Here is a 14,731-nt window from a genome sequence, read left to right as displayed (position 1 = left end):
TGCTCAAAATTCTCCAAGCCAGGCTTCAGCAATACGTGAACCATGAACTTCCAGATGTTCAAGCTGGTTTTAGAAAACGCAGAGGAACCAGAGATCAAATTGCCAACATCCGCTGGATCATGGAAAAAGCAAGAGAGTTCCAGAAAAACATCTATTTCTGATTTATTGACTATGCCAAAGCCTTTGACTGTGTGGATCACAATAAACTATGGAAAATTCTGAAAGAGATGGGAATACCAGACCACCTGACCTGCCTCTTGAGAAATCCATATGCAGGTCAGGAAGCAACAGTTAGAACTGGACATGGAACAACAGACTGGTTCCAAATAGGAAAAGGAGTATGTCAAGGCTGTATATTGTCACCCTGCTTATTTAACTTATATACAGAGTACATCATGAGAAACCCTGGGCTGGAAGAAGTACAAGCTGGAATAAATATTGCCAGGAGAAATATCAATAACTTCATATATGCAGATAACACCACCCTTATGGCAGAAAGTGAAGAGAAACTCAAAAGCCTCTTGATGAAAGTGAAAGAGGAGAGTGAAAAAGTTGGCTTAAAGCTCAACATTCAGAAAACTAAGATCATGGCATCTGGTCCCATCACTTCATGGGAAGTAGATGGGGAAACAGTGGTAGACTTTATTTTTTTGGGCTCCAAAATCACTGCAGATGGTGATGCAACCATGAAATTAAAAGACGCTTACTCCTTGGAAAGTTATGACCAACTTAGATAGCATATGAAAAAGCAGAGACATTATCTGCCAACAAAGGTCGGTCTAGTCAAGGCTATGGTTTTTCCAGTGGTCATGTATGGATGTGAGAGTTGGACTGTGAAGAAAGCTGAGCGCTCAAGAATTGATGCTTTTGAACTGTGGTGTTGGAGAAGACTCTTGAGAGTCCCTTGGACTGCAAGGAGGTCCAACCAGTCCATCCTAAAGATCAGTCCTGGGTGTTCACTGGAAGGACTGATGCTAAAGCTGAAACTCCAATACTTTGGCCACCTGATGTGAAGAGTTGACTCATTGGAAAAGACCCTGATGCTGGGAGGGATTGGGGGCAGGAGGAGAAGGGACGACAGAAGATGAGATGGCTGGATGGCATCACCAACTCAATGGACATGAGTTTGAGTAAACTCTGGGAGTTGGTGATGGACATGAAGGCCTGGTGTGCTGCGATTCATGGGGTTGCAAAGAGTGGGACATGACTGAGCGACTGATCTGATCTGATCTGTGCTGCCAGAAAAACATCGATTTCTGCTTTATTGACTATGTCAAAGCCTTTGACTGTGTGGATCACAATAAACTATGGAAAATTCTGAAAGAGATGGGAATACCAGACCACCTGACCTGCCTCTTGAGAAATCCATATGCAGGTCAGGAAGCAACAGTCAGAACTGGACATGGAACAACAGACTGGTTCCAAATAGGAAAAGGAGTATGTCAAGGCTGTATATTGTCACCCTGCTTATTTAACTTATATGCAGAGTACATCATGAGAAATGCTGGGCTGGAAGACACACAAGCTGGAATCAAGATGGCCAGGAGCAATATCGATAACCTCCGATATGCAGATAACACCACCCTTATGGCAGAAAGTGAAGAGAAACTCAAAAGCCTCTTGATGAAAGTGAAAGAGGAGAGTGAAAAAGTTGGCTTAAATCTCAACATTCAGAAAACTAAGATCATGGCATCTGGTCCCATCACTTCATGGGAAATAGATGAGGAAACAGTGGAAACAGTGGCAGACTTTATTTTTTGGGCCTCCAAAATCACTGTAGATGGTGATTGCAGCCATGAAATTAAAAGATGCTTGGTGTGCTGCGATTCATGGGGTCGCAGAGTTGGACACAACTGAGCCACTGAACTGAACTGAACTCCTTGGAAGAAAGTTATGGCCAACCTAGATAGCATATTCAAAAGCAGAGACATTACTTTGCCAACAAAGGTCCGTCTAGTCAAGGCTATGGTTTTTCCAGTGGTCATGTATGGTTGTGAGAGTTGGACTGTCAAGAAAGCCAAGCTCCGAAGAATTGATGCTTTTGAACTGTGGTGTTGGAGAAGACTCTTGAGAGTCCCTTGGACTGCAAGGAGGTCCAACCAGTCCATTCTAAAGGAGATCAATCCTGGGTGTTCTTTGGAAGGACTGATGCTAAAGTTGAAACTCCAATACTTGGGCCACCTCATGGGAAGAGTTGACTCATTGGAAAAGACCCTGGTGCTGGGAGAGATTGGGGCAGGAGAAGGGGACAACAGAGGATGAGATGGCTGGATGGCATCACCGACTCGATTTGGATATGAGTCTGAGTGAACTCCAGGAGTTGGTGATGGACAGGGAGGCCTGGTGTGCTGCGACTTATAGGGTCACAAAGAGTCGTACACAACTGAGCAACTGAACTGAACTGAACTGAATGAAGTAACCTATCAAAGCTGGGTAGATCATAATTTAAGTGAAAGGCTATCAGGAGCTTGATAATAAATCATTTTGGGTTATTTCCTGATGTGATGGAAAAGCAAGCACCTATCACTTCCTATGATATATTCTTGCCAAAGATACTAGAATCTGAGTCTGAACAAGCACCTTGATCTACTAGTTTATAGGAAAACTGCGCCAATAATGGGACATATAATGACACCACACCACAGGGATACAACAGAAATGTGAAAATTTTTAGAGCAAATGATGTAGTTTTTTTCAACAAATGGGAAAGAAAAGAAAAGGGAATTAAGTATTTTTACAGACATAGCAATGTCAACAAAATGCAGGGTGTGAATTTTGTTGGGATCCTGTTTCAGACACATCAACAAAATCACATTTTGTGGGGAGAGAAGAAAATTGAACATCACAGAATTCAGGACATGCCACTCCAAAATACAGCTCCTTGGCATAGTGAATATTTTAAGGAAGGAATTTGAGAAACGGCAGATCCTAGAAGGACTCTCAGACCTTCTCCCATAAAGCAGGTCATGTGACTCTCAGATGAGAGGTGCCCTCCCACACCCAGAGGGACAGAGATTTTGAACAAAAAGGCCTTGCTAAATTTCCCCCAGTTTCCTACACTTAGTTCATACCCTTATGTCCCATCACATTTTTCTACAACTTTATACTTTTCATCAAACTTCATATATAAAAATGCTCAGGTTTAACTGTTTCTTTGGGTCTTTTGTTTCCTTATGAAGGCTCCCATGTCACGTAAACTTATATTAAATAAATGCATATGCTTTTCTTCTGTTAATCTGTCTTTTGTTATAGAGGCCTAGCCAATAACCTTAAAAGGATAGAAAAGAAAAAGATACTCTTCCTTCGGCATCACATCTTCTATTAGTAGATGATGTTGGATGATACTTAAGAATTACTATTAATTTTGTTAGCAATGACAGTGGTGGTGTTACGTGTATTTTTAGCTCCTTATACTTTTCCTCAAAAACCAAGTGGAAGACATTACATGAAAATTTCTATACCTTAATATCAGGCTTTTGTGGAAAGGCAAGCTTTATTTCAAGGCAACATGAAAAGAGCAGTCAGGGGTCCACCACCACAAACTGGTAGGAGGGAGAAACAGTCACACGTCCATTTGGCAGTGTCTCAGTGGAAAGTCTCACCAATTTCTGCTGATCGCCCAATACCTGCTCAGTTTCCTCTTCAGATTGAAACTAAAAAGGTTGACTTGAAGATGCCCGTTATATCTCTGTTATCCAAACACACTTATTTCAGGATGGAGGACACTTGGAGTCAACTTAATTGAGGGAATCCACTGAATTATTAAATATTTATACTGAGAATACGGTTAAGTTAGTAGCTTTCTTCACATTTTCACATTTTTAGAAGAGCCACAGAGGTTCCATTCACATTCTAAGCAGTTGAGTTGGCAAAAATCCATTTCATAGGAAATAGATCACATTCAATTACTCCTCACAACAGCCAACTGGAAGACTATTCCATTGCTTTTGAAGCACTGGTTGGGTTGGCATCTGCGATGGTAGCCAAATAAATGAGATTTCTGTGTAACACATGCTGGTACCTATGGGTGAAAAACATAAAAATTAGAGGTGTGTGTTTATTGAACAAAAAACTGGAAAAGAATTTTATCTAGTGAATGGCTCATCTACTGACTAGATCACTCAGTTTTGTCAATGTGTCTATTTAACATATCAGAGGAAAATACATCCAGAATCTTACCTGTTCTCACTTCTCACTCCCATAGCTACATCTCTCGGCCAAGCCACTATCACTTCTTGCTTGGATTACTGTACTGGACCACTCTCCTAACCTGTCTCCCTGTTCTACCTTTGTACCCCTACTGTAATTATACTCATAGCAGCCTGAGTGATTTTAGAGTTTAGGTTAAGATCATGTAATACCTCTGTTCAAAACTCTTCAAAGGTCCCCATTGCATTATGAGTAAAGCTCAGCTCTTCTCATGGCCTGTAAGGACCTATATGATCAGGGCCTCTAGTCTCTCTCTCTGATCTCATCTGTCACTTTCCCTCTACTCACTGAGTTCTGGCCAGAGTGGAGTCCTTGCAGAGACTAGAAGCTATCCAGCAAGCTCTAGCCTGGGGGACTTCACCCCATGCTCACTTTGATTCACACATCTGCATAGCTGCCTCCCTCACCTAAGGTGTCTACCCAAATATCACATCAAAGATAACCTGTATAAACTAGCACTTCCTCCCACTTACTGTGCTTTATTCTTATTCAAAGCACTTATTATTATATGCCTAATTATATGATTCTACAGTCTAGAATGTAAGCTCCATGAAAGCAGAGCTGGTATCTGTTTTGGTAATGATTCCCCAGTAGCTGAAGTAGTGCCTGGTACTCAGTATTACTTATAAAAAAATCTTGAACAGGGAATTCCCTGGAGGTCCAGGGTTAGGACTCCATACTTCCACTGCAGGGTCACAGGTCAGATCCCTGGTCAGGGAACTAAGGGTTTCCCTGGTGGCTCAGCAGTTAAAAGAATCCTCCTGCAATGTAGGAGACACAGGTTCAATCCCTGGGTAGGGAAGATCCCTTGGAGGAGGGCATGGCAACCTTCTCCAGTATTCTTGCCTGGAGAATCCCATAGACAGAGGAGCCTGGTCAGCTACCGTCTGTAGGGTCATAGCACGACTGAGGCGATTAAGCACGCACACAGGCAGGGAACTAAGATCCCATGTGGTACAAGGCCAAAAAAAAATCTTAAAAAAAGTTAAAGAAAGGACAAGACACTTCCATGATAAAAGCACATTTACTACGATCGCATTTCTCAGTCAAGGGGTCGAGCCCCAAATCAGACTAGGGGACAGGAATCATGCACCATGCAATGTGAAAATGTCCATGAGGAGATTTTGGTAACTTACCCATAATTTGAGAATCACTGCACCAAATACAGTGTTTGACAACGGTTTTCCATATAGAAAAATGGGAGTTGTTTACTATAAACTGTAAAAAAGCAAATCACCAAATGCCAGTGTCCAATGTAGACTTACCCAAGATGGATATCTCCACTAAGCTGTTCAGTGAGGGATTAAGGTTTACTTTTTTAGGGGGTGGGGAAAGCATGGCTTCAGTCGCAATGAAATAAAATCTTTTTTGTTTCTGTAATAAACGGGGCATAACTCCTGGAACTACACTTAGAAAAGAGAGTGTTTTCTCTCATCTTGGCATATGGCTAGAGAGGACCTTAAATTACTGTGCCAAATTTACCTCTGTCTTAACTGGGAACTTTTATTGGTCTTTGTATGTGTTACCACAAAAATATGAGCCAGGGATCCATGACCAGAAAACAGCCACCGCTCTCATCATTTGGTGAGACATTTTCCGAATGCCAGAATTGGATATGGAACAACAAACTAGTTCCAAATAGGAAAAGGAGTATGCCAAGGCTGTATATTGTCCCCCTGCTTATTTAACTTATATGCAGAGCACATCATGAGAAATGCTGGGCTGGAGGAAGCACAAACTGGAATCAAGATTGCCAGGAGAAATATCAATAATCTCAGATATGCAGATGACACCACCTTTATGGCAGAAAGTGAAGAAGAACTAAAGAGCCTCTCGATGAAAATAAAAACTGAGAGTGAAAAAGTTGGCTTAAAGCTCAACACTCAGAAAACTAAGATTAAGGCATCCGGTCCCATCACTTCATGGGAAATAGATGGGGAAACAGTGGCTGACTTTATTTTTTTGAGCTCCAATATCACTGCAAATAGTGACTGCAGCCATGAAATTAAAAGACGCTTACTCCTTGGAAGAAAGTTATGACCAACCTAGACAAACATATTAAAAAGCAGAGACATTACTCTGCCAACAAAGGTCGGTCTAGTCAAGGCTATGGTTTTTCCAGTAATCATGTATGGATGTGAGAGTTGGACTGTGAAGAAAGCTGAGTGCTGAAGAATTGATGCTTTTGAACTGTGGTGTTGGAGAAGACTCTTGAGAGTCCCTTGGACTACAAGGAGCTCCAACCAGTCCATCCTAAAGGAAATCAGTCCTGGGTGTTCATTGGAAGGACTTACGTTGAAGCTGAAACGCCAATACTTTGGCCACCTGATGCGAAGAGCTGTCTCATTTGAAAAGACCCTTATGCTGGGAAAGATTGAGGGCAAGAGGAGAAGGGGACGACAGAAAATGAGATGGTTGGGTGGCATAACCAACTCAGTGGACATGAGTTTGGGAAGACTCCGGGAGTTGGTGATGGACAGGGAGGCCTGGCGTGCTGCAATTCATGGGGTCGCAAAGAGTCAGACACGACTGAGCGACTGAACTGAACTTAAGTGAACCGTCCCCATCCCTGTTGTCATCAGCCGGCATGGCTTTCCGAGGACTCTTTGCAATGAGCACAATTCAAGTTTTGAAGAGGAAGCCACGTCTGACTCCAGGCTTCACAATTTACTGTCCATATTATCTTGGGCAAGTAAGTAATTCCTCTGAGCCTTATCTGTGCTCACTCAAGACTCCTAGTTCAGGTCAGCTGATGGAATCCAATACTAGCTTCCCCTTCACACTCACAAATTAAGGGAATAAAGAGGGGACTCACTGGACGCACTCATTCGCCCGGCCTTTGTTCTGATATTCCACGATACAGCGGATCAGCTGGTCATTCTCCTCCAGGAGCTGAAAGACCAGACAAAGGGTCAGTGCGGCGACGTCAGGGCGGCGAGGACCACTGCCGCCTCTGCGCCCCCCGTCCCCGCTCCCCCCAAGGCCGGGCTTTCCAGCCCCAGCACCTATGCTGAATTCATTCTCACCTCACAGCAAGTCACCTACGCACACCACCGGTCTCAGCTGCTCACTCCGGGAAGCTTCCAGCACCCGCAGCCATTTAGGATCTTTACTAAGATCTCTCTGCCCGTGTTAGCGCTTACCCGCTGGATGGTCTCCTGATTGACTTCTGCCTTCCCTCTTAGCCAGTCCGGTACGAAAGCCACCGACATCCCGGGAAGCCAGGGTGGAACTCGGCCTCAGGCCCGGCAGATCCCCCGATCTAGACCGGAGCGGACCTACAGCTCCAGACGTACTACGGCCGCAGCAGGGACCAAGATAGGTTGGCCTACACTCTCCGCGTTGATTGGGTGCTCCCACCTAGGGGGCGGGGAACAGGCGGAACGTCATTTGTGATTGGGCACGCTCTTACTAAGAGAGACTCTTGACGTCCTCCTCTGGCCCCACCCCTGAGAATCTGGACCTGTTTGTGGATCTTCTACGTATGCGCAACCTAGGCTTAGGGGCGGGATCCGTGTTAGCGTCTGGTCTTTTAGGCTTTGGGTACTGGCACTCTGTGGGAGGAGCTTGCCCACCTGGGTCCACATTCACACCTCTTTAAACACCGCTCTGGTGCCTACAGGCCTGCATCTGGACTCTGAACTTTGGGCATTGCCTCCTTTCAAGCCAAACCCTGCAAGGCCGAGGAACACACCGGTGTCGGCTTTTGCTGAGGGAGAAACTCGCCCATAGCCCTCTTTTTCCTTTGGGCCCTTAAAAAAAAATCAGATTTACTACCCTAAGAAGCACTATTTTTTTTTCCGTTTTACAGATGAGAAAGCAGAGATTAGGTAACTTGCCCAAGATCTCCTAGCTACTAAGGGCAAAACCAGCATCTGAACAGAAGCAGTCTGGCTTTAGAATTCTTGCTTTTAACCACCTCCCTGTGCTGGCATCCCGTCCCATCACTTTATGGGAAATAGATGGGGAAACAGTGGAAACAGTGTCAGACTTTATTTTTCTGGGCTCCAAAATCACTGCAGATGGTGACTGCAGCCATGAAATTAAAAGACACTTACTCCTTGGAAAGTTATGACCAACCTAGATAGCATATTCAAAAGCAGAGACATTCCTTTGCCAACAAAGGTCCGTCTAGTCAAGGCTATGGTTTTTCCTGTGGTCATGTATGGATGTGAGAGTTGGACTGTGAAGAAGGCTGAGCACCGAAGAATTGATGCTTTTGAACTGTGGTGTTGGAGAAGACTCTTGAGAGTCCCTTGGACTGCAAGGAGATCCAACCAGTCCATTCTGAAGGAGATCAGCCCTGGGATTTCTTTGGAAGGAATGATGCTAAAGCTGAAACTCCAATACTTTGGCCACCTCATGCGAAGAGTTGACTCGTTGGAGAAGACTTTGATGCTGGGAGGGATTGGGGGCAGGAGGAGAAGGGGATGACAGAGGATGAGATGGCTGGATGGCATCACTGACTCGATGGACGTGAGTCTGAGTGAACTCTGGGAGTTGGTGATGGACAGGGAGGCCTGGCGTGCTGCGATTCATGGGGTTGCAAAGAGTGGGACATGACTGAGTGACTGATCTGATCTGATCTGTGCTGCCAGAAAATCATCGATTTCTGCTTTATTGACTATGTCAAAGCCTTTGACTGTGTGGATCACAATAAACTATGGAAAATTCTGAAAGAGATGGGAATACCAGACCACCTGACCTGCCTCTTGAGAAATCCATATGCAGGTCAGGAAGCAACAGTCAGAACTGGACATGGAACAACAGACTGGTTCCAAATAGGAAAAGGAGTATGTCAAGGCTGTATATTGTCACCCTGCTTATTTAACTTATATGCAGAGTACATCATGAGAAACGCTGGGCTGGAAGACGCACAAGCTGGAATCAAGATGGCCAGGAGCAATATCGATAACCTCAGATATGCAGATGTCACCACCCTTATGGCAGAAAGTGAAGAGGAACTCAAAAGCCTCTTGATGAAAGTGAAAGTGGAGAGTGAAAAAGTTGGCTTAAAGCTCAACATTCAGAAAACTAAGATCATGGCATCTGGTCCCATCACTTCATGGGAAATAGATGGGGAAACAGTGGAAACAGTGGCAGACTTTATTTTTTGGGCCTCCAAAATCACTGTAGATGGTGATTGCAGCCATGAAATTAAAAGATGCTTGGCGTGCTGCGATTCATGGTGTCGCAAAGAGTTGGACACAACTGAGCGACTGAACTGAACTGAACTCCTTGGAAGAAAGTTATGACCAACCTAGATAGCATATTCAAAAGCAGAGACATTACTTTGCCAACAAAGGTCCGTCTAGTCAAGGCTATGGTTTTTCCAGTGGTCATGTATGGTTGTGAGAGTTGGACTGTCAAGAAAGCCAAGCTCCGAAGAATTGATGCTTTTGAACTGTGGTGTTGGAGAAGACTCTTGAGAGTCCCTTGGACTGCAAGGAGGTCCAACCAGTCCATTCTAAAGGAGATCAATCCAGGGTGTTCTTTGGAAGGACTGATGCTAAAGCTGAAACTCCAATACTTGGGCCACCTCATGGGAAGAGTTGACTCATTGGAAAAGACCCTGGTGCTGGGAGAGATTGGGGGCAGGAGGAGAAGGGGACAACAGAGGATGAAATGGCTGGATGGCATCACCGACTCGATTTGGATGTGAGTTTGAGTGAACTCTGGGAGTTGGTGGTGGACAGGGAGGCCTGGCGTGCTGTGATTCATGGGGTCGCAAAGAGTCGGACACGACTGAGCGACTGAACTGAACTGAACTGTGCTGCCTATGCACCATAGGGTGGAGGTGGTTTGCTGCAACATACAGAGAGGAAGCTGGGCCAACCTCTTGGGCCACACTTTTACCGCTGTTCAGTTCAGTCACTCAGTCATGTCCCACTCTTTGCGACCCCATGGACTGCAGCACACCAGGCCTCCCTATCCATCACCAACTCAGGGAGCTTACTCAAACTCATGCTCATTGAGTCCGTGATGCTATCCAACCATTTCATCCTCTGCTGTCCCCTTCTCCTCCCACCTTCAGTCTTTCCCAGCATCAGGGTCTTTGCAAATAAATCAGCTCTTCGCATCAGGTGGCCAAAATATTGGAGTTTCAGCTTCAACATCAGTACTTCCAATGAATATTCAAGACTGATTTCCTTTAGGATGGACTGGTTGGATCTCCTTGCAGTCCAAGGGACTCTCAAGAGTCTTCTCCAACACCACAGTTCAAAAGCATCAATTCTTCGGCGCTCAGCTTTCTTTATAGTCCAACTCTCACATCCATACATGACCACAGGAAAAACCATAGCCTTGACTAGACGAACCTTTGTTGGCAAAGTAATGTCTCTGCTTTTGAATATGCTATCTAGGTTGGTCATAACTTTCCTTCCAAGGAGTAAGTGTCTTTTAATTTCATGGCTGCAGTCATCATCTGCAGTGATTTGGGAGCCCCAAAAAATTAAGTCTGACTACCGGGGTCCAGCCCCAGTTGGATCCAGGGATTCCCTCGGGAGGACAGCGTTGGCGAAAAGGATAGAAATAGAGAGAGATAAGGAAAGAATTTTGCAGTTAAGAAAATAGAGGAGAGAAAAGAGGCTGATATTCCTTGGTTTACGCAGAAAGCCAATAAAGCCCCAGCACGGGACTTGCTCTGTTCATGTAGGCCGCAGGCGCCTACTCAAATCGCAGAAGGTGCCCCACCCTGGGCACCTTCTCGAGTGGGTCTTAGAAGCCCAGGCAGTAAAGTGAACGCAGAGGGCCCCTGTGCTCCAGGGGATCAGCCTGAAAAAGAAAAGGAAAGAGAGAGGACGACATGGGGAGACCAAGCTTCACTGAGCAAGGCCCGCAACTTTATTTTCCAAAGTAGTTTTTATACCTTAAGTTTTGCATAGAGGGTAATGCGGGGCGGGGGCGGGGGGCGGGGTAGAGTCATGCAAGTTCAGCAGTCCTTGATCCTTATCGAAGCCAGGCTTTCTTTCTGCAAACTTATCATATGCAAAAGCTTTAGGCGATTTACATCATCTTCTGGCCAGGAGGCCTGTTAACATTTTATGACCCTTTCTTCAGAAAACTTATTTTTCTCTAAAGGTGATTATTCTAAAGTCAGGCGCCACCCTCTGAAAGCATTACATAAAGTTGCCTTCCTATAGGGCAAAAGTGTGGTGGGCTATAACAAGAAAAGAATTAACTCAAGGGTCCAAGGTTACAAACATTAAAGCTACTACTTACATTTCTATATACCAACTATATTAATCAATACACTCCCAGGGACACAGTAGATAAGGGATATGTAAACTTGGCAGCAAGCATTAGCTCAACAAAGAAATCCTCTACTAGTTCTAATCTAACAATTTTAACTCTCTGAGAAGCTCTGCTTTGTTAGAATATCTTAAGCTTCCTGTGCCTCTTGTGGTTGGGAGGCTGTGAATCTGAACAAACCTGTCAGGCAAGCTAGAAAGTCATCAGAGGGGTTTGAATTGCAACACTCCTATTATGCCCAGGAGACTTATTAACTACAGTTTTAAGTTGATTTTCTTATAGAGAAAGGTGGTCGGGGATAGCCCCCCGTTAATGTCAGAAGAGTTGGTGAAAGTCGTGAAATAGTAAAACAGACAGATTTTGGTTTTGGGGTAGATGCTCGGGCAGGCCCAGGGGGCCTCTCGAGTTCTGATTGCCTTTGCATGTCAGATCCTCTCCGCATGACCTTTGTCATGGGTGGGAACTCCCGTGCTGGCTCCCGGCATCTGACACTGTTTCCTCATCTATTTGCCATGAAGTGAAGGGACCAGATGGCATGATCTTAGTTTTCTGAATGTTGAGCTTTAAGCCAACTTTTCGCTCTCCTCTTTCACTTTCATCAAGAGGGTCTTTAGTTCTTCTTCACTTTCTGCCATAAGGGTGGTGACATCTGCATATCTGAGATTATTGATATTTCTCCTGGCAATCTTGATTCCAGCTTGTGCTTCTTCCAGCCCAGCGTTTCTCATGATGTACTCCGCATATAAGTTAAATAAGCAGGGTGACAATATACAGCCTTGACATACTCCTTTTCCTATTTGAAACCAGTCTGTTGTTCCATTTTCCAGTTCTGACTGTTGCTTCCTGACCTGCATATGGATTTCTCAAGAGGCAGGTCAGGTGGTCTGGTATTCCCATTTCTTTCAGAATTTTCCACAGTTTGTTGTGATGCACACAGTCAAAGGCTTTGGCATAGTCAATAAAGCAGAAGTAGATGTTTTTATGGAACTCTCTTGCTTTTTCGATGATCCAGCAGATGTTGGCAATTTGATCTTTGGTTCCTCCGCCTTTTCTAACACCAGTTTGAATATCTGGAAGTTCACAGTTCACAGACTGTAGAAGCCTGGCTTGGAGAATTTTGAGCATTACTTTACTAGCATGTGAGATGAGTGCAACTGTGCAGTAGTTTGAGCATTCTTTGACATTGTCTGTCTTTGGGATTGGAATGAAAACTGACCTTTTCCAATCCTGTGGCCACTGCTGAGTGTTCCAAATTTGCTGGCATATTGAATACAGCACTTTCACAGCACCATCTTTTAGGATTTGAAATAGCTCAACTGGAATTCCATCACCTCCATTAGCTTTGTTCATAGTGATGCTTCCTAAGGCCCACTTGACTTCATATTCCAGGATGTCTGGCCCTAGGTGAGTTATCACACCATCATGATTGTCTGGGTCGCTGGCAACCACTAAAACTCTGAAAAAAGGCCAGTAAAACTCTGAAAAAAAAATACTAAAACTCTGGCTGTCTTCTCTCTTGTCTAGTCCGTCCATGATGAACATGGGAGTAAGGTTGGTTTTCTCTGTAGCACAGAGTGAGAAGCAGTCACTTCACTGAGGATGCAGATCTTGGAAAGTTTTACTCCTCAAAAAGGGTATCAGGGCAATTCTGCCTTCTAGAGCTTCATTTCCCTGAGTGGTGGCCCTGATCCAGAGCAGGCTCATTTGCTTTTCTGTGCTCTCTCTCCACAATTCCTTTATTCATCCCGTGGAGGAGGTTTTATCCCATTTCACAGAGGGCTAAGGGTAAGTGATAAATCAGCTCTGGATGTGTGCAGTTTGCGGTGACCTCTAATGGAGATGTTGAAGTTTGTGGCTGGCTATTTGGTTGGAAATCAGGGCCAAGGGCTGGCAATATAAACTTCACAAAGCATCACTTGTGGAAAATTGCATTATCCTTGAAGCTACTTTGTCACCCTTTCACATCCAATTCATCACCAAGTCCTATTGATTTTGCTTCTACATTTCTCTGCAGACTGCCCATTTCTCTTCTGCTTCACACTGTTCCAGCCTAAATTCTAGCTTCATCTTCTCTTGTCCAGACAACTGCATTGACTTCCCAACTGGCCCTACCACAGTTTCCAAGAGCCATCTCCATTTTGATCTTAATGTCAGCAGCCAAAGTGGTTTTTACAAAATATAAATCCAATCAGTTTTCACCTGTCCCAAATTCTACTATGGCCTCCAATACCTTACATGATCTTACCTCTTCTATTCTCTAGTGGCTTTCACTCTACTTCTTTACTCTCTAAACTCTGAGTTTATTTTTCCTTTTTGGTGGCAAAATGTACATAACATAAAACTTACCATTTTCACCATTTTTAAATGTACAGTTCTGTGATATATAGTACATTACATTGTTGTGCAAACATCACCACTATCTGTTTCCAGAACTTTTTCATTTTCCCCAAGTGAAAGCCTGTGCCTATTAAACAACTCCGCACCCACCTCCCCTCACCACTCCCCAACCCAGGGTTGGTTTTCATCTTTCAAGGAGCCCTGCTATAGTCCACACAGAGTTCTTTATACATCTCTCTGTCTGAAGCACTCTTCCTCCCTTTGCCTAGTTAGCTATTACTCATCCAGTGTCAAGGAAGCCCCCCGAACCACCAAATCCAGGCCAGAAGCTCCAGTAAACCCTTTCAAAACCCGTGCTCGTACATAGCTCAGTTTGTACTTAAACATGTGTTGTATATTGCAGTATGGGTGCTGTCAGTCTTCTCTCCCCTCTTAATATAGGTTTTAGTGTCAGAAGTTACTCGTTTTGTCCGCAGTTCCTGACATAGTGTCTGGTTCGCAGCAGGTGCTTACGATTTGTTAAATGAATAAATCACCAATTGATCAATCACCAGTCTGTGAGTACGACCGCCCCCCAGATTGGAGTGTGTCCCTTGGGGCCGGACTTTGGCACCTCATCCAGGGTGGCAGCAGTCTGTGATCTTTGGTTTGACTATCTCGGGCCTCTGGCCCAGCAGATAGCTGAACCCACGCCCCGGGCGTACCGCGTCGTCACGCGGAACCTCCTTACTTCCACACATCAGAACCTTTCACTACCCCGGCAGAAACTAAGCTTAAACTGAGAAGCCTCTTCGCACCTCCGGACGTGGGAATTACATACTTGGACCTCAGACCCACGCGGGTGAGAACCGGGAGACGCGAGGAAAGTTGGAAGGCGCACCCCAGCCATGCCCAATCTACATTTGGGTCGAAGCCCTTTAAGAAGTCTTTCAAT

At 44.7% G+C, this 14,731-nt stretch overlaps 1 protein-coding gene across 1 annotated transcript; it reads right to left on the bottom strand.

Moving 5' to 3' along the window:
- Window positions 1-3,474: 3,474 nt before the first annotated feature.
- On the bottom strand, window positions 3,475-7,539 carry SS18L2 (SS18 like 2). Its single transcript, XM_055557925.1, has 3 exons — window positions 7,353-7,539; window positions 7,025-7,101; window positions 3,475-4,021 (listed from the first exon to the last, which is right to left on the bottom strand). Exons 1-3 carry the CDS (start codon window positions 7,419-7,421, stop codon window positions 3,934-3,936), a joined length of 234 nt encoding a protein of 77 aa, XP_055413900.1. The 5' UTR covers window positions 7,422-7,539; the 3' UTR covers window positions 3,475-3,933.
- Between the last annotated feature and the right edge of the window lie 7,192 nt (window positions 7,540-14,731).

Source organism: Bubalus kerabau, chromosome 20 (assembly GCF_029407905.1).
Source record: "Bubalus kerabau isolate K-KA32 ecotype Philippines breed swamp buffalo chromosome 20, PCC_UOA_SB_1v2, whole genome shotgun sequence".
Classification (NCBI taxonomy): domain Eukaryota; kingdom Metazoa; phylum Chordata; class Mammalia; order Artiodactyla; family Bovidae; genus Bubalus; species Bubalus kerabau.
This window is presented reverse-complemented; position numbering and strand designations above follow the sequence as displayed.